Below are 18,572 nucleotides of genomic sequence, written 5' to 3'. Positions count from 1 at the left end.
CACCCCCTCACCCTGCCCCCCACCCCCCAGAGGATTCTCACTCTCCCCAGCTGCTGACCCAGCCTGCTTGTCCCAAAGGCAGCTGCTTCTCCCAGGAAGGGGACAGCGACTTGTGTGGAGGGCCCATCCTCTCTCTCACTGGTCCTGCTGGGCTTCCCTGTAGTGGCCCGGCGGTCTGCGGGCCAGACCGGACCTGCTCTCTCCTACATGCCTCTCCTCACATTTTCCCCAGCTGTTCCTCCTTTTTCCTGGGCAGTAGAAGGCCATTGGCTTGGAGGGGAGGGAAGCTGGGAATGGGAGGACATGGAGGGAGGAGGGGTAGAGGGTCCTCTGGGGACTCAGGAGGACATGGGGGCCTACTGGAGTTGGGAGTGATTCGGGAGATGTGGGCGGGCTCTGGGGACCACCGACAGGCGTGTGGATACACTAGGTCTGTGGATACACTGGGTCTTGGGTACTACTCTGGGGGCCTGGATGGCTGGGACTTCCCTCTCTGGCCCCTGACAGTCTCAGCTCAGAGCCTCGCATTCCAGCCGGCTCCAGCCCCCTCTCTGCTGTCACTTGACTCCACTGGGCCCCAGTCCCGCATCCCTCCCACTCCTCTAGCTCTGGGCTGGGATGAGGTGGGCATCACCGACTAGGAATGTCTCCTGGGGGACAAGAGGGAGCAAGGGTTTCAGGAGTCTATGGTTTCTTTGACTCTCTGCAGTGGACTCCTCGGGCTGGCACCGCCATGCCCCCTGGCCAGGGTCAGCGTGCGCCTGGGGTGTGGAATGTCCCACTGGGGTGTGAGGGGCTGTGGCTCCTTCCCTGAGGGATCTGGCGGCAGCTCAGCCCGGCTGCCCGCCCGGGGCTTCCCGGGAGCCACAGCCCCGGGAAGGAGGGGCCGAGAGTCCACCCAGGTGAGGTTACTCTGGAAACCTTGGCCCCACCCCCGGCGGGCCCCACCCCCGGCCCGGCCTCTCCGGGCCCAGATTCCCCTGCGGCCGACTCCGGAGGGGGAAGGTGCGCCGGGGCGCCCTGGGGCTTTGGTGGGAGGGGACGGAGAGGCAATTCTCCGGATGGCCACGGGGCTGTCTGTTCGTGAGTCCCTTAGCAGTTGGGGTTCCCCAAGGTTTGTGGGCTGACCCGGGGTTGCAGTACGTGCCCATATGTGCCTTCGCCTCTCCCGAGGGCCCGTCTCTTCCTGGTAGTGCCCTTGTTCTTATTCGGGACGTCGTGTTTCTTTCTTGGGACTGTTGTCTGGGTCTGCACGTAGGGTGAGTTTCTATCTACCTGCTGTGAGGTGCAATGGGGCAGAGATCTGCAGCGGCGTGAGGCCCTACCCTACCCTGCAGGTGATTGGCAGGTGTGGGTGTGGAGAGAGGTGGCGGGGCCCCCCGGTAGCCCCTGAGCGGGGTGGAACGCCTCCCCGCACAGCTCTTCTGTCCTGCCCACCTCACCCAGCAGCTCTCCGCTCTTTCTCTCACACTGGGTCTGTTTACGCAGTCTCTTGGCACCCAATTTGTCTGTACCCCTCCTTTTTGACTGTGTGATTTTCTCTTTGCCTCTCTGTCCTCCTCCTCACCCCTGCCGCTCACCTGTCCAGGCCTGTCCTTGCCAGCCATCACACCCTCCGACCCCACCAGGGTCAGAGCTGCCTGGGCCTGAGGGGGCCCTGCCCTGAGGAGGACGCCGAAGCTTTGAGCAGGTAGCCAGGGGAACCAGGGCCTCGGAGTCTGGACGCTAGGGTCCATGAGAGAGACTGGGAAGGGCCTTGCGGGCGTTATGGGGAGGAACTGGAGGGTGGAAGTCGAGGAAGGGGCTGGGAGAGGGGGAGCTGGCCCCCAGGCTGGGCTGGGGTGTGGAGGACCGGAGACTCAGAGCGGTCAGAAAGAAGCCGAGGCTGGTGATGTGAAAAGAGTAGGTCTAGGAGGCCAGGTTGGACAGGTGAGCCCCGCTCCCTTCCCCCATTCAAACTCCGGCGCAGCGCCGGGCCTGTGGGAACGCGCTCCTTCCCTGTGCCCTGGGGCTGCTCCCCTTCACCTCCCTCTCTAGGAACCGAGCCCAGAAAAGGGGGGTGGGGTGGGAAGGGGGGGGCCATCCCGTCGTGGGGGCAGGGAGTGTGGGAGGCCCTGAGCGGTCCACAGCTGGCCCTCGCTGCGGCGATCCTCCTTTGTGGGGCTCCGGGGGGTGGGCCGTGGGCGGGTGGAGGGGGCTGGGCGCGCCGAGCCGGTTACCTGGGGGAGGCCGCGGCGCGCGGGGGAATGCGGGTGGGCGTGGCGGGGCGGAGGGGAGCGCGGGGCCCGGAGGGCGGCGCCGGGCGTGGGAGCGGCGGGCGGGGACGGCCCGGCCCGGGCGGGGGAAGGGAGGGCCGCGGCCCGGGCGCGCGGAGAGCCGGCGGAGCGGGGGAGCGGGGAGGGGGAGGCGGCGCCTGGGCTCGAGCCGCCCCAGCCCTGGCTCCTCTCCCCGGAACAGGCCCCCGACAGCTGCTCGCGGGAGCCGCCTCCCGACACCCGAGCCCCGCCGGCGCCTCGCGCTCCCGGCTCTTGGCTCCCTCTGCCTCCCCCTCCCCGCGCCCCGCCGCCGCCGCCGCCGCCGAGGAGGCCCCGCTTCGGGGTCGGACGCCCGGGTCTGTGGCGAAGAGCGATGAGAGGTAGGGAGAGCGGCGGGAGGACCCCGGCGGGGTGGAGGGGCGAGGGCGGCGGCCCGGGGCTCCGGGGGCGCGCGGTGGCCCAAGGATGAGGGCCTGGCCGGGAGGCAGGACGTTCCTGGGCTGGACTTGGTTGTCCAGCGTTGCTCAGTCAGTCCCTGTCCGCCTCCCCAGCCTTCTGGCTTACTGCCTGAAAATGCGGGCGGGGGGCCCCCTGACCTCCGAGAAAGTGTGTGTCTAGCCTTGAGGGAGGACCCCCTAACTCAGTCTGGAAGGAACTGCACCCCAGGAAAACAGGTGTTCATATGTGTACCCCCGCCCCCCCAATCATCTCCCAGCTTCCTGGAGAAGGGGGCCTGTCCTCCCACTGGCCCAGTCTCTGCGGGCATCTACTCACTGTTAAGCCTGTTCACCCCACCAGCTCCCAGTTGGGCAGCCTGGCCTCAGCCCAGCAGAGAGAGGGCCTGACACCCTAACCTGAGCCACCGGCGCTCATTCACGCTGGATGGTCAGTTGGTTCTGCCAGGAGATATGGTCATTGCCCAGTGAGCACCATCCTCAGTGTCCCTCCCTACTCCCTCCTCTCCAGCCTTCCCCTACAGGTCCCCTGCTGGGTGGACAGTCCTTTCCAGCACCTCCACCCCCTGCCAGACTCATTGTTGCTGATGGCACATAGGTATGCCCAGAATTGAGTGGTACTGTGGAGTCAGGTGAAGGCTGAGCCTACGGGAAAGCAGAGAAATGGCTTTTTTCTTATTGTCACTCCAGCCACCCAAGTTTCCTTCGGTTCCCCACTCTCTTGACTTCCTTCTGACCTGGTCACCTTGAGTATTAGGGGGTGGGCTCCAGTTCTCTTGGGATCCTGTGCCCGAGGACCTGAGTGTGTGTGTCTGTTACACTGTCCTCTGATCATAAGAACATGTCTATCATGTCAGGTTCACAGGTGTCAGAGGATGGCTATTCACTAAGTGGACTTGAAAGAATGCAGAGGTGTGGATGGAGTTGATGTGTACACAAGTGTCTCTGTTTGCCCTGGGGTTGGGGGGTGTCTATGTGTGTAATGGATTTATGAGACTGTCTCTGAAAGTCTGTGAGACAGTTTTGTGTATGTGTGTGCGTGCACCCTACATCTAACCCCAGTGTTTACATCTGGCTCTGTAAGTTTGAGTGACCACGTGTGTGTTGTGTGTGTGTGTGTGTGTGTGTACAGAGCTCTGTGGGTGTTGTCTGGAGCGGGGGTTGGGGTTGGGAGAAGAGGGTGATGGGCTTGCAGCAGAGTGTAATTGGTTGTGATGGGGATGGGAAAGGTCTTCTGGGCCTGTCCTTGGTGCTTCTGACCCAGTGGAGAGAAGTGGGGTGACAGGGTGTCAGAGAACAGATTGCCCCAGACGTGTCTCTGTGCATTTCTCTGCTTGGCTCTGTGCCCTGCACACTTCGAAGCCTGCTCTGTTTACCTCTTGCTTTGTGTTTCTCACCCTGTCTCCCCCTGCCTTCTTTCCTCTGCCTGTCTTTGTATCTCTGCCCCAGGCTCCTCTTGCTTGCTCTGTCTGGCTCCGATGACTCATCTGGGGTAGGCATGAAGGTTACTCAGGGGAACAAGGGCCCCGCTGTTCCCTGGGGAGGTGGGGGGGGGGTGTTGGAGAGCAGCACCCAGGAACGCCAGGCTGCCTGCCTGGGGCTCCGGCAGTCTGCTTCGGGTGTCGGCTCCCCGACCCCCAAGGGACCAGGTGTGATGCTTCTGGTTCCTGCTCTCCTTTGATAACCGGGTCCCCCCACAACTCAGTAGCCCCTCAGCTGCTGCTGCAGCGGAGCTGTGGGGTCTCAGCTGCCTCTTACATTCCTGCCCTAGAGCATTGTGGGAGCAGCTGGAGGAGGACAAAGGGATGGGGGAGTGTCCCCCCACTCCTCCTACCTCCTGGGGTGACCTGGCTTCCCTGTCTTTAGAACCGCCCTCATCTCCAAGGCAACTCAGCCTTTCCCTCTGCCCTGGGCTCTTCTTCTGAGGCAGCCCTCTTCAGAAACTGGGAACTGGGGGAATAGGATGTCAAGATCTTAGGAAGGGAAGGCAGAGCAGGCAGAGGGGATAGGAGGCTTGGGACCTGATGGCAGAGAGGGTAAAGGTCGGAGGGGTGGCGCTAGGGGTCCCAAAGAATCCCACGGCCTGGAGAACTGAGTGCTGACCTCTGCTGGGAAGAAGACAGGTCAAGATAGTTTGGTCTGGCTCTGGGCCTGGGACTGAGGCTGGGGAGGGTAGGTACCTGGGTTCATAAGGAGTTGTAGTTGAAATGGTTTTCAGGGGTGGGGTGGGGCAACCTGCCTGGGGCCCAGTGAGGAAGAGCCAGGGTTCTTGAGCTGTAACAGGCACAGGTCACCTGGGGATTGTGTTAAAATGCAGATTCTGATTGTGTGGGTCTGAGATTCTGCGTTTCGCCCAAGCGCCCAGGTGTTGCTGAAGCTGCTGGGTCAGGGACCAGCAGGGCTCTGGAGGGCACTGAGATTGGAAGGTGCTGGGGTCCCCCACTTGTTTGAGAATTCTGGTCTCCTAAGTGGGGAGGGAAACCAGGGTTTAGCTCTGTGTCTGGCACATGGGGAGCATTCTAAAAATACTGCTGATGCTGTTAAACAGTGACTGTTGTGGTCATTTTACTGCTGTTATCCCCAGAGCAGTCCATTCTGTGTCTCTCATGTTGCTGGCCGTGAGCCAGTCTCCCTGATTGCCCTTACACTAACCTCCCCCCCCCACCCCATTATGTCCCTTGCAGAGATGCTGCCCCCACCCCCATAGGCCCAAGGAATCTGGAGCAATGGGACCAGGGGCCCTTTCATTTCTACTGCTGCTGCTCTTGGTGGCAACTGGAGATGCTGACATGAAGGGACATTTTGACCCTGGTGAGGAGACTGGCTGTTGGGTCCCTGATGGATGGGGCTTGGGAGACTGAGTCAGTGGCCTTGACCCTCCATACGCCTGTGTTCACCCAGCCAAGTGCCGCTATGCCCTGGGCATGCAGGACCGGACCATCCCAGATGGTGACATCTCTGCCTCCAGCTCCTGGTCAGACTCCACTGCTGCTCGCCATAGCAGGTAGCTGGCACACCTGGGGCTGTCCCGGAGGGAAACCCCTGGGGCTGCTGCTTGCGCTTCCAGCCCTCTGACCAAGTTAAGAGGCTTCTGAGAGGGCCAATGCCAATGGCAACCACCCTCCCCCCCCAGTTTCAAGTGTCGGGGTGGGGATTAAATACTGGAGACAGAGGCAGACCTAGGGCCAGGTATCCCTTGTGATCTCCTGCCCCCTCTCAGGCTTGAAAGCAGCGATGGAGATGGCGCCTGGTGCCCTGCAGGGCCAGTGTTCCCCAAGGAGGAGGAGTACCTCCAGGTGGACCTGCGGCGGCTGCACCTGGTGGCCCTGGTGGGCACCCAGGGACGGCACGCGGGGGGCCTGGGCAAGGAGTTCTCTCCCAGCTATCGACTGCGTTACTCCCGGGACGGCCACCGCTGGATGGACTGGAGGGATCGCTGGGGCCAGGAGGTGAGGCTGAAGGGGATAGCCCCAGAAGGCTGGGTCCCCTCTGCCCCAGCTGTGGGCTGTACACTGATGAGTCTGCAGTGTGTGCCCTCTCTAGCCTGGGCATCTCCCCTGAGCTCCATCAAGTGTTGCAAACCTGACCACTTCCCACCTAGATGTGTAATAGGCTTCTCACACTTAACCATAAACTTCTCAGGCTGAACTTGATCCCCATTCCCACCCCAAACCTGCTCCGCCCCCAGCATTCTCCAACTCAGGAAATGGTACCACTGTAAGCTAAGATGCTATCCCCGATTCCGCTTTTCTTCCCACCTCCTACTTTAAAGCATCAGCAAGGCAAGTCTGTTCTGCCTCCATGATGTTTCCTGAAATCTGCTCACTTCTTAGCACCTCCATCTCTACTGCCCCAGGCCAGGCCCCACCATCTCCTGCTTAGACGAATGCAGTAGTCTCCAAACGGCTCTCCTTGCTTCTTTCTCTCCTGAAGTCATCTTCACCTGGAGGCTATATCCAGGGTCCATGAGAAGATGCCTCATGCCTGGCTCTTGTCCGCACCCCTTAGTCCTCTCCCTGTTCATGCAGGCCCTGCTGGTTTTCTTGCTATTCCTGAAACACCCTAGGGCTCACCCCACAGTCTCAGGACACCTTCACTTGCTGGTCTCTGTGCCTGGAAAGCTCTCCCTCCCCGGCTGTGCCCAGGCTCTCCTCCCTCCATTCAGTTCTCCCCCAAGATATCAGCTCCTCAGAGCCTTTTTGGACTCCCCACCTCCTGCTGCCTCTTGCTTGTACAACTGTCTCTCCTCCTGGACTCTCAGTCCTACAGGGGAGGGAGGGATGCTCACCCCTTGGAGGCTGTGCCTGGCTGGTGCAGAGTGGGGTGCTGAGCCAGTGGCTGCTGCGTGAACAGAGGGATTGGGGTGAAGGAAGAGGGAAGCCAGAGCAGGGGTGCAGAGCTGCGAGGGACTGGGTAGAATCCAGGCACAACAGGATGAGCGGAGCCAGGCAAGGAAGGGATGGGAGAGCTGACGCTGGAGGTCAGGACAGACCTTCAGGCTGGGAGGGTGTCAGAGGGCTCTGCTGCAGCCCCTTGTCTTGCTGAAGGCCCGGCTGTACTCCACGGCCCCGGGTGCTCAGTGCCATCCTTTGTGGGTCTCTCTGTGGCCACTGTGGGCTGGGCCAGGAAGCCGCTGGGGCTGGGAAGTTAGATCTGATCTGGAGCCTTCTTCTCCCATCCATCCTGTGTCCTGGCCCACAGGTGATCTTAGGTAATGAAGACCCTGGAGGAGTGGTGCTGAAGGACCTTGGGCCTCCCATGGTGGCCCGACTGGTTCGCTTCTATCCCCGGGCGGACCGGGTCATGAGCGTGTGTCTGCGGGTGGAGCTGTATGGCTGCCTCTGGAAGGGTGAGTGTTCAGACCCCCGAGGATTCATTCCTGTCCTGGGGAGGGGGGAGCAGGGAGGGGGGAGAGGGGCGTCCAGGATCCTCTCTCCTGCTGGGAAGCTGTCCCTATGGGTGAGGAGGGGACAGGCAAGCATTGCCTCCGCCATGCCAATGGCATATGGCAACACTTGAGAGAGGGGCCTGAAACCCACCCTCTGAGAGGGGTGGGGGAGGGAGGCTGGAAGCTCTGTGCCCCTAACACCCCTCCTACCCCCACCCCAGATGGACTCCTGTCTTACACGGCCCCTGTGGGGCAGACGATGTACTTATCTGAGGCCGTGCACCTCAATGACTCCACCTACGATGGATATACCACGCACGCTGTTGGCGGGTGAAAGAAGCGGGCCCCATAGGACATGGAGCCTGGGGTGGGAGAGTGGACGGGGTGGGTGGGGGAGGGGGTTGGTTAGCTGTCTGGGCAGGGAGAGAGCGGAACTGCAGAGAGGGATGGCTTGGGTGGGGCCTCCAGGGACTGGACCAGGATTGAGGGGTAGCAGGGTGCCCACTAGCTCATGTGATACTTGGTGTGAATTAGGAAAAGGCCTGCCTCTGCGAAGACACTTAGATCCATTGTAAATTGTCACAGTAAATACACATTGTGGGTTGAGCGGTGTCCCTTAGAGGCGGTGCCTTTGTGTAGCATGTGACTGCAAGGTGCTCCATCCCATTCTCCTCCTTGGGGGTGGAGAAGAGAGAGCTGTGTGAGGTTGGGACAGGGGTGGGGGGGTTGCTGGGCCAGGCTGGCCAGACCACTGGGAGGCAGGGTTGTAGAGCACCCAGACAGGTGACACTTTCTTCTCTTCCAACCTCTTCTTCCTCGGCCCCCTGCTTGCCAGGCTGCAGTACGGAGGGCTGGGCCAACTGGCAGATGGTGTGGTGGGGCTGGATGACTTTAGGAAGAGCCAGGAGCTACGGGTTTGGCCGGGCTATGACTATGTGGGCTGGAGCAACCACAGCTTCCCCAGTGGCTACGTGGAGATGGAGTTTGAGTTTGACCGGCTGAGGGCCTTCCAGGCCATGCAGGTGGGTGTGGCCAGCTCCCAGGGCAGGCTCTGAGATCAGGCTGGGTTCCCTGGGGTGCCTGCTTGGGCTCTCCTGGCCTGAGGGCCTTCCAGGCCATGCAGGTGGGTGTGGCCGGCTCCCAGGAAGGGCTCTGAGACCAGGCTGGGTTCCCTGGGGTGCCTGCTTGGGCTCTCCTGGCCTGAGGGCCTTCCAGGCCATGCAGGTGGGTGCGGCCAGCTCCCAGGAAGGGCTCTGAGACCAGGCTGGGTGCCCGGGGTGCTCGCTCGGGCTCTCCTGGCATGAGGGCCTTCCAGGCCATGCAGGTGGGTGCGGCCAGCTCCCAGGAAGGGCTCTGAGACCAGGCTGGGTGCCCGGGGCGCTCGCTCGGGCTCTCCTGGCCTTGACCCTGTGTCCCTCCTCCCTTTCCCCCAGGTCCACTGTAACAACATGCACACGCTGGGAGCCCGCCTGCCCGGTGGGGTGGAGTGTCGCTTCAAGAGGGGCCCGGCCATGGCCTGGGAAGGGGAGCCCGTGCGCCATGCTCTGGGGGGCAGCCTGGGGGACCCCAGAGCCCGGACTGTGTCAGTGCCCCTGGGCGGCCGCATGGGCCGCTTCCTGCAATGCCGCTTCCTCTTTGCTGGGCCCTGGCTACTCTTCAGCGAAATCTCCTTCATCTCCGGTAAGCCCCTGCTCTCTGCCCAGTTCCAGGCCCCTGGGATTGCTAACCCATAGTGACCCCAAATAGCAACTCTTGGCACTGACAAGCCTTTCCAAGGAGGGCTGTGCTTAGTCACCCAGTCGGGTCTGACTCCTTGCAACCCCTTGGACTGTAGCCCACCAGGCTCCTCTGTCCATGGGATTCTCCAGGCAAGAACACTGGAGTGGGCTGCCATTTCCTTCTCTAGGGGATCGTCCCAACCCAGGGATTGAACCCAGAAGGGGGTCCTAACTAATTTGAACCCCTCTTCCCCATTTCTCCCTGCCTGTCTTGGTCTTTCCTTTATGAGCTCCTCACTCTTGACTGATGGTGAGCAGTATGACTGTGTGGTTGTTAAAATATTGAAATATTCTGTGCTGGTTGAGAAGCAGCCTCTTCTCTGAGCCTCCTGAGCCCCACCCTGGGCTCCCCCTGAGTCCAGCTTCTCCCCACAATCCAGCAACTTAAAGGTTAACACCGACCACAGCCACAACCCTCCAAGATCCTATTCTACCACCCATCCCAGTGGGTTGCTGCATACACTGAGTGTCAGCCCTGCTGCCTGTTGTTTAGTTGTTCAGTCGTGTCTGACTCTTTTGAGACCTCATGAACTGTAGCCCACCAGGCTCCTCTGTCCATGGGATTTCCCAGGCAAGAATACTGGAGTGGGTTGCCATTCCCTTCTCCAGTGGATCTTCCTGCCCCAGGGATCAAACCCTGGTCTCCTGCATTGCAGGCAGATTCTTTACTGCTGAGCCACCAGGGAAGCCCTGCTCCTACTTCTAACCAAATAACAGATAAGTCCTGGGCTCTCGTGCATGTGTGCCTCCCTTTGGTTGCCCCGTTATCTGACTCCCTCTTTTTACTCCCTTCTCCCCAGATGTTGTGAATGACTCCTCCCTGGCTTTGGGAGGCACCTTCCCACCAGCCCCCTGGTGGCCACCCGGCCCCCCTCCCACCAACTTCAGCAGCTTGGGTGAGCTCGGGCCCCTCAAAGGCGTGTGGGTCCTGTGCCACCAGTCCTCCCTGGGGCCCCCACAGCATGGGTGGGGGGTCTCCCGTGGTCCTGACCCTTGTGCTCCCCCCTGCCAGAGCTGGAGCCCAGGGGCCAGCAGCCTGTGGCCAAGGCCGAGGGGAGCCCGACCGCCATCCTCATCGGCTGCCTGGTGGCCATCATCCTGCTGCTGCTGCTCATCATTGCCCTCATGTTATGGCGGCTGCACTGGCGCCGGCTCCTCAGCAAGGTGGGCGATGGGGGACGGGTGGGACGCGGGGGCGGAGAGCGGGGCTCCGGTGTTAGTTCGGGTTCAGCAGGGACCAGAGAGCGCAGTCGGATGAGAATAATTAGAGGAAGGGTTAGTAAGGAGCCCACATCGAGAGACGTGGGCAGGGGGTATGCAAATCAGGAGAAGTAGTGCAGTTCCTCGGGCCTGCTCAGCAGCGCTGCCCCCATCCCTGGGCCTGTGGGTGAGAGGAGGTGGCAGTGACCGGAACCCAGGAGGAATCTAGGAGGAGCAAGGAGAGGGTGCCTGAGACCGCCAACGGATGTGGGTTCCAGGAGGCGGCTCACCTGGGTCCATCCCTCGGGGCGAGGCTGGGAGGCTAAACACCCTGACCTCACTTCCTGCCTGTTCTCCAGACTCCTGCTGGGTGCCCTCTCTGGCCAAACCAGACCCAGCCCGTTGATGTGGCCCACACATCAACCTCTTGGGGTAGAAGCCCAGTGGGAAAAGGTGGCAAGTGGAGCTAGAGGGGCGACTGGAAGAAGTGGGGCACCCCCCCCCCCACCCACTGCCCACGTCTTCTGGGCGAGAGTCCAGTGGTGGTGATAACGCGTTAAAGTTGATAGTTATGAACTGGTAGGATTTGGGTTGGAATCCCATTGTGGGACTTAAATGCACTGGAGCCTGTTTCTTTACCAGTGAGACGGAGTAATAGTAGACACGCCTACAGGGCTGTAGTGAGGACTGGAGGAGGGAACACAGGTAGGGCCTTTAAATAGCTGAGCAGCAGCTGCACTTAACGTTTCCTGTTCCCCACGACAAGGCCGAGCGTAGGGTATTAGAAGAGGAGCTGACGGTTCATCTCTCTGTCCCTGGGGATACCATCCTCATCAACAACCGCCCAGGCCCCCAAGAGCCACCCCCTTATCAGGAGCCACGGCCTCGTGGGAATCCACCCCACTCTGCTCCCAGTGTCCCCAACAGCTCCGGTAAGACCTGCCTTTTTCCAGTCCCACCTCCATCCTCTGCCTGTCTTCCTAGTGTATCCTTTCCTCTCTCCTTTACCGTTCCTTTCTTTTCCTTTACCAAACTGTCTTTCCCAGTTTCAACTCATTTTCTTATTTTTGTGTCCCTGGTCCCAGCCCTCTATGTTACTCATGTCCCTACCATATAATTTCCCTCAGGAATTTCCCACACTTCCAGTGCTCTCATCCTGTTACTGTGTGCCACACACATCCCACTCTCTTCTCTGTTGTGTCCTCTCACTGTGTCTTTCTGGCTCCTCTCCTCTCCTAGACTCACCATGTTTATTCTATCCATCTACCTGTATTTATATATCCATTCTATCATTTTTCCATTTGTTTGCCCATCCATCCATATATACTCATGCATCCATTTGGCCACCTATCATCCATTCATTAACCATCTATTTGTCCTTTCTATCCATGCACTCACTCTCCATCTATCCACATATATTCATCCATCCATCTACCCAGCTATTCATTCATCCATCCATCACGTATCCATCCAGTTATCCAGCACTCTCCAGATCCTTGTTTACACCGTCTCTGTCTCTCAGTATATTCATTCTCATCAGCCCTAGTCTTGCCCTGTTCTGTGTCTCCCTGTCTGTCTAGTCTTGAGTCTCATCCCTTCCCCTTGTCTCCCCCCGCCCGCCCTCTGTCTAGCCTTGAGTCTCACCCCCTCCCCGTGTTTCCCCCCCTCCTTCTCCCGACAGCGTTGCTGCTCTCCAATCCGGCCTACCGTCTCCTTCTGGCCACTTACGCCCGCCCCCCTCGAGGCCCGGGCCCCCCCACACCCGCCTGGGCCAAACCCACCAACACCCAGGGTAAGCCCCTCCACCCCTAGGCTCTGCCAGGCTCCCGGTACCTCTACTGGGGCAGGGAAAGTCCTCAGACCTTGCTCTCCCTCCTCTCCCCACTGTGGCCTCTTCCGCTCTCCTGAGCTCCTAAGGAGGAAGCTTTTATGCCCATAGCGCTCTTCTGCTGCTGCTTGCTCCTTTTTAAGGCCACCCCCTTGAGCTGAGGAGTAGAAAGCTCCCTGGTTCTCAGCTCAGTTCCCCTCCTCCTGTCTCACCCATCTCTTGAGCTCCCAGCGCCAGAGAGGAGGATGCTGGGTGGCTCCAAGCTCTCTGTAACCCCTCCTTCACCCTCCCCTCTCTCTAGAGCCACAAGGAGGCCCTCTCCCCATGTGTCCTCTCTCTGCTCACGCCCCCGCCCTTCCTGTCTGCTCCTCCTCTCCCCTGTGTTGCCTTCTTGTCGCCCCTTCCCCAGGGCTAAGCGGGGACAGCTCTGCTTCCTCTCCTGTCTGTAGACCCCATGTTGTGTGGGCTGTGAGGCGCTGTTCTCCTCTCCCTCCATGTGCCCCTGTCTTTCCTTGTCTCTGAGCTTGGTGTGCTGGGTCAGGGGGGGTTTGGGTAACCATGGCAGAGAGGATGAAAGGATGAAAGCAGGGGGTATCCCAGCAATGTGAATGGCAGTGGCCGGCCGTGACTGGGACAAGGGTTTGGAAATTGGAGAGTCACTAGATGGCTGGGACCATCCTTCTAGTGATGGGTAGAGGAATTCCACTTTCAGCCAAGACTTTTTCATGGTCTTGGACTGTGCTAGGATCCCTAGAGAACAAGAGTTTATGACCTTCTTTGCTTATCCGTTTCCACTGCCTTGAAAGCTCTGTAGTAGCTCTTATCCTGTGCTGACACCTCTTCTGTTTTGAGGCTGCTGGATGGAAAACCAGGAGGCGGAGGGTAGACCCCATCTCTCGCCCACCTGGGAGGCAGGGGGTGGGGCCTCTGGGCCGCGGGGGATGTGGAGAACCTTGGCTCTCAGGGGCTGTTCTTGATGCCTCTTCCTGTCTTCTTTCCCTCACCCCTCCAGCCTGCAGTGGGGACTATATGGAGCCTGAGAAGCCAGGTGCCCCGCTTCTGCCCCCACCTCCCCAGAACAGCGTCCCCCATTATGCCGAGGCTGACATTGTCACCCTGCAGGGTGTCACCGGGGGCAACACCTATGCTGTGCCCGCGCTGCCTCCAGGGGCGGCTGGGGATGGGCCCCCCAGAGTGGATTTCCCTCGGTCGAGGCTCCGCTTCAAGGAGAAGCTTGGCGAGGGTCAGTTTGGGGAGGTAAGTAGGATTCCTTTCCAGCCATCTGTAGTGTCTGCCTCTCTGGGGCTCCATGCATACCCAGGCCTCCCCCTGGGCCAGGAGCCTGTCCTCTGTGACTGTATTGTCCCAGTTGACCCTGTCACCTTGGTGAACCTTCTTCCTCCAGGTGCACCTGTGTGAGGTAGAGAGCCCTCAAGATCTAGTCAGTCTTGATTTCCCTCTCAATGTGCGCAAGGGACACCCTTTGTTGGTAGCGGTCAAGATCCTACGGCCAGATGCCACCAAGAACGCCAGGTGAGGACCAGGGATGGTGTCTGGAAGGTGAAGAGTGAGAAGTGATCGAGAGAGAAACCTGGTGGTGACCAACAGTGGGGAGAGTGGCTGGGGACTCGTGAGCAGGGGTGCTAGTTTAAAAGCCGCAGGGCAGCCCCTCAGTGTCCTGCCACCTTCTCCCTGCTTCTCCAGGAATGACTTCCTCAAGGAGGTGAAGATCATGTCGAGGCTGAAGGACCCAAACATCATCCGGCTGCTGGGCGTATGTGTGCAGGACGACCCGCTCTGCATGATAACCGATTACATGGAGAACGGCGACCTCAACCAGTTCCTCAGTGCCCACCAGCTAGAGGACAAGGCGACGGAGGGGGCCGGGGATGGGGAGGCGGCCCAGGGGCCCACCATCAGGTACACACACAGGGGGCCTCATCTGCTCCCCTCGCTCCAGCTTAGAGGGGAAGGGGAAGCACGGGGTGGGCAGGCAGGTAGAGGTTCCAGGAGGGGGCCTGGGATGAGACACACGTGGCCGTGTTCATCTAGAGCTTGAGGGGCAGGAAGGCCGGAGATGACGACAGTGAGGGGGTGCAGGTCAGGAACTTCCCTGTGCTCTCTCTCCCTCACTGCCCCCGAGTGCAGACCAGGGAGCATAACAAACACGGTACCTCTTTGGGGTCGGGTGAGTGTAAAGAAAGGTTGAGTGGGCCTCCACCTTCCATCTCTGCACCAGGAGGCGGGAGAACCCAGGCCTGGGAAGTGGGTTCTCCTTCATCTCCCAGCAATCTGTGAGGCGGGCACAGCGATCTGTGAGGTGGGCACGAGTCCAGGGCTGCCCCATGACCCTCTATTGTCGGCTCCCGTACCCAGCTACCCGATGCTGCTGCACGTGGCGGCCCAGATCGCTTCGGGCATGCGCTATCTGGCCACACTCAACTTTGTGCATCGGGACTTGGCCACGAGGAACTGCCTGGTTGGGGAAAATTTCACCATCAAAATCGCTGACTTTGGCATGAGCCGGAACCTCTACGCTGGGGACTATTACCGCGTGCAGGGCCGGGCGGTGCTGCCCATCCGGTGGATGGCCTGGGAGTGCATCCTCATGGTGAGAGGCCCCTGGAGAGGCGGGCAGGGAGGGGAGGCTGGGGCAGCACTGACTGCCACTCGGAGCTCTGGGATCTTGTTCAGTCACCTGCCTTCCCTGGACTGTAGTCTTCCTCATCACTAAAGTGAAAGTTTGAGCTAATGCTCTATAAGGTCTCAAAGGACTGGAGGAAGCAGAGAGTTATGGTGTGATGGGAAACAGTCCAGGAGCCAAAATTGAGTGTGAGAGATGGAGTCAGGGTAGCAGAGAGAAAGGAAGATAAAGAAGCTAGAGACAGATTGGGAATCAGGACCAGAAAATGGAAAGAAAGATGGATAGAAAGAAGAAGAAGTGAGGTGAGGACTAGAGCAGGAGAAGGCAGGCAGAGCCAGAGGAGAGGAGTGGGCTTAATGGGAAAGAGGGCCAGCTAAGGAGGGTGGAGTGTCGGGGAGGGGACGGAGTCAGGTGAGTGTGGGGGGTGGTGATGCTGAGTGGACATGGGGTCCCAGTGGGGAGAGGAGGAGGGTCTCTGTTGTCTGATGGCTTTCTCTCCTCTGTTGTCTTACCATGCACCAGGGGAAGTTCACGACCGCCAGTGACGTGTGGGCCTTTGGGGTCACCTTATGGGAGGTGCTGATGCTCTGCAGGGCCCAGCCCTTTGGACAGCTCACCGATGAGCAAGTCATCGAGAACGCGGGGGAGTTCTTCCGGGACCAGGGCCGGCAGGTGAGAGCAGAGGGGAGGGAAGATGGGCCCCGGGGGGCTGGGAGGGCCAGAGCCTGTCTTCTTAGGGACTAAAGACTATTTGCCTGCCTTTCATCCATGCCGCCACAATGCAGGTGTACCTGTCCCGGCCCCCAGCCTGCCCGCTGAGCCTGTATGAGCTGATGCTCCGGTGCTGGAGCCGGGAGCCTGAGCAGCGACCACCCTTTTCCCAGCTGCATCGGTTCCTGGCAGAAGATGCAGTCAACACAGTGTGACTCACGACACCCAGCCGCCCCCCTCAGGGAGGATTCAGGGGAGGCCAGTGGCACTAAACAAGAGGAGCTTACGGCACCCCCACTCCATTCCCCCTCCCGACCTCCCTTCACCTCTGAGAGGCAGTGTGGCCGAAGGTGGGCTGGGCCTGCCAGGGAGCTGATGCCCTCCCTTCCCCGGACACGCTCTCATGCCTCCTTCCTGCTCCTCCCCTAGAAGCCCCTGCCACCCACCCAGCTGGCCCTGTGGATGGGATCCTCTCTGACCTCCTTGAGCCATCCCTTGGGGGAGGCTGGGAGAAGATATAGGGCAGACACTGGACCTGGCCCACTGGCGCACCTGGGCCCCACTGGACAACACTGGTACCTGGAGAGAAGACTGCTGCCCCCAGCCTCTCTCTCCCCGTCACACACTGGACCCCACTGGCTGAGAATTTGGGGAGTGAGGAGGACAAGAAAGGGAGAAGGGGGTTCCCTTGTATCTCCTCCCGGAATTGCCCTCAGCTTTGGCCTTTCCCTCCTCCATCCTCTGAAACACTGGACTTGGGGGTGATCCCTACCCCCACCCTTCCGCCTCCCCACCTCCCACCTGCCGTGTTGTAGCTAGAACTTCTCCAAGCCTGTATGTTTCTGTGGAATAAGTATTGGGATTAGGGGGGAAACAGAGAGCAACGGCCTGTGGCCCTGGGGTTGGACATCTCTATCGTAGCTGCCACATTGGTTTTTCTATAATCACTTGGGGTTTGTACATTTTTGGGGGGGAGAGACACAGATTTTTACACTAATATATGGATCTAGCTCAATGCTATTTTAATCCCCTGCACTAGGCAGGTAATAATAAAGGTTGAGTTTTCCACAGCTGCGAGTGGGCTTCTTGGGGTTTTGTCGAAATCTGCCTCCCGCTCCCCATCAACCCATCTCCTGTCTTCCTTCCCCCCTTTTTTCCTTCTTCTCCCCATTCCATTTCCTAATGTGTTTTGCCCAGCAGAGTGTTCTGTTTCTGCATAAGCCAGACCCTTGCCTGTGGGACCTAAGGCAAGGTCCCACATGAATATGGAACTCTGCAGGAGGCCTAAAGGGAGGCCTGACCCATGGACCCCTTTGTCTGACCCATGGACCCCTTTGGCAGTCTGGAGAGGTCTACTGATTCTTCCTCAGAATTATGTTTTAAAACCTGTTTAAAAAACATTACATATATATGTACTCACATACATGTAATATATATACACATATACAATTATGACTACATGTATATAAAACAGGAAAGCAATAGAAAGTTGGCCAAAATGTTAATAAAAGATATAGTAATGTGTGCTGCTTTAAAAAATGCTTAATAAGAAGACCTAGCAGCAGGTGTAATAATTACATTTTCAGAAAAGTAATGAGCATAAATGATATTCTGAGATTTTTACAGCTGTAGTGGGATATGAAAATAGCCATGGTGTCTATCAGTGACAAGTCACAGGTACTGCTAATATACTGGGGCTTTTGCTCAGTCATACTTGGAGGAAATGCTAAGTTTCAGTTAGAGGATAATAAAAATAGAGGTGTAATTTTTTTCTTGCCAAAATTCTAGGAAACCCTCCCACGTCCTGGATCCCTGGGTCTGGAAGCCACAGGTGGAGAGGCCCTGGATTAGACTGATCAAGTGTGCAAATAACCCAACAGGTGTGAATTGTTCGAGAGCCAAACCAAGAGCATAAATGATCTCAGAGGCCTGGAAAGATGAGCCACAGCCACCAGGAAAATGTTTAACAAAGAGTTCAAATTTGGTTGGAATGAAAACAAAAAAATTCACTGCAAATATTGGAAAAGGCAGACCCATCTTGATGGCAGTTCATGTGAAATAAAGACCCTGGGTCTCAGTTGATGACATTCACAAAAGAGCCAACTGGATAAATGAGAGTGACAATAAAGATAATTTAATCTTAGGTTGTATTAATAGGCCCTTGGGGTTCCAGGTCACAGATCTGAGACCTGCTGGAAACTACACAGGTCAGATCACTATGACCCACAATATAAGATAAGCACTGACAGGACAAAGAACTCCCAAACCTCTGACCGTATAACTCAAGCTCTAGACCTATGCAATCACCTTGGGTTCATTTGAATTTAAGTCTCAGCAGGTTCAAACCTGCTGCTCATCTGTGGTTCTCTGACAGCTGCACAAGACAGAAACCTGGGGATCATCCTTACACCTCTTTTCCCCTACTCTCACCTCCCAAGTCCAGTCTACCAAGAAGCTCTTTTGCCTTGGTTCCCCAGTTCCCCTTAAATTCATCATTTCTGTCTCCATCCCCATTGGGGCACATGCTACCTCCATCTTGCCAGGACCACTGCAGTAATCTCCCAGGATCTGTTTCTGTTCCTCTCTGGTTTGTTTATAGTCCTATAGCCAGTGTGATCTTTAGGCATGCAAATCTAAACCTACTCCTTTATTCCAAACCCATTATTGGCTTTCCATGGACCTTAAAATAGAACAAAATCTTCTTGGGCAAGTTTGCTCCCCTACCCCTACCTTGTATACTACTGGCCGCCTTTCAATCCCTCCCATGAACACAGTCCTTCCTGCCACATGGCATTTGCAGCTTGCTGTTCCTC

At 58.4% G+C, this 18,572-nt stretch overlaps 1 protein-coding gene across 12 annotated transcripts; it reads left to right on the top strand.

Annotated features, from left to right (window-relative positions):
* The first annotated feature begins 989 nt into the window (after window positions 1-989).
* Window positions 990-16,829, top strand: DDR1 (discoidin domain receptor tyrosine kinase 1). Of its 12 annotated transcripts, none has more exons than XM_061147161.1 (20): window positions 990-1,005; window positions 1,589-1,690; window positions 2,458-2,635; window positions 5,395-5,521; window positions 5,612-5,714; window positions 5,931-6,159; window positions 7,412-7,559; window positions 7,820-7,928; window positions 8,434-8,620; window positions 9,032-9,278; window positions 10,177-10,272; window positions 10,389-10,540; window positions 11,343-11,508; window positions 12,258-12,368; window positions 13,417-13,661; window positions 13,810-13,937; window positions 14,109-14,324; window positions 14,781-15,015; window positions 15,571-15,720; window positions 15,834-16,829. In XM_061147161.1, the coding sequence occupies exons 4-20, from the start codon at window positions 5,437-5,439 to the stop codon at window positions 15,972-15,974; spliced, it is 2,748 nt and encodes a 915-aa protein (XP_061003144.1). In that variant the 5' UTR covers window positions 990-1,005; window positions 1,589-1,690; window positions 2,458-2,635; window positions 5,395-5,436; the 3' UTR covers window positions 15,975-16,829. The 12 variants fall into 12 exon arrangements, with proteins under 12 accessions (XP_061003144.1, XP_061003151.1, XP_061003143.1 ...); XM_061147160.1 differs by lacking the exon at window positions 990-1,005 and adding an exon at window positions 1,021-1,189; XM_061147158.1 differs by lacking the exon at window positions 990-1,005 and adding an exon at window positions 1,021-1,259.
* The last annotated feature ends 1,743 nt before the right edge of the window (window positions 16,830-18,572 follow it).

The sequence above is a fragment of the Dama dama genome, chromosome 7 (genome assembly GCF_033118175.1).
Source record: "Dama dama isolate Ldn47 chromosome 7, ASM3311817v1, whole genome shotgun sequence".
In the NCBI taxonomy this organism is placed as follows: Eukaryota; Metazoa; Chordata; class Mammalia; order Artiodactyla; family Cervidae; genus Dama; species Dama dama.
This window is presented reverse-complemented; position numbering and strand designations above follow the sequence as displayed.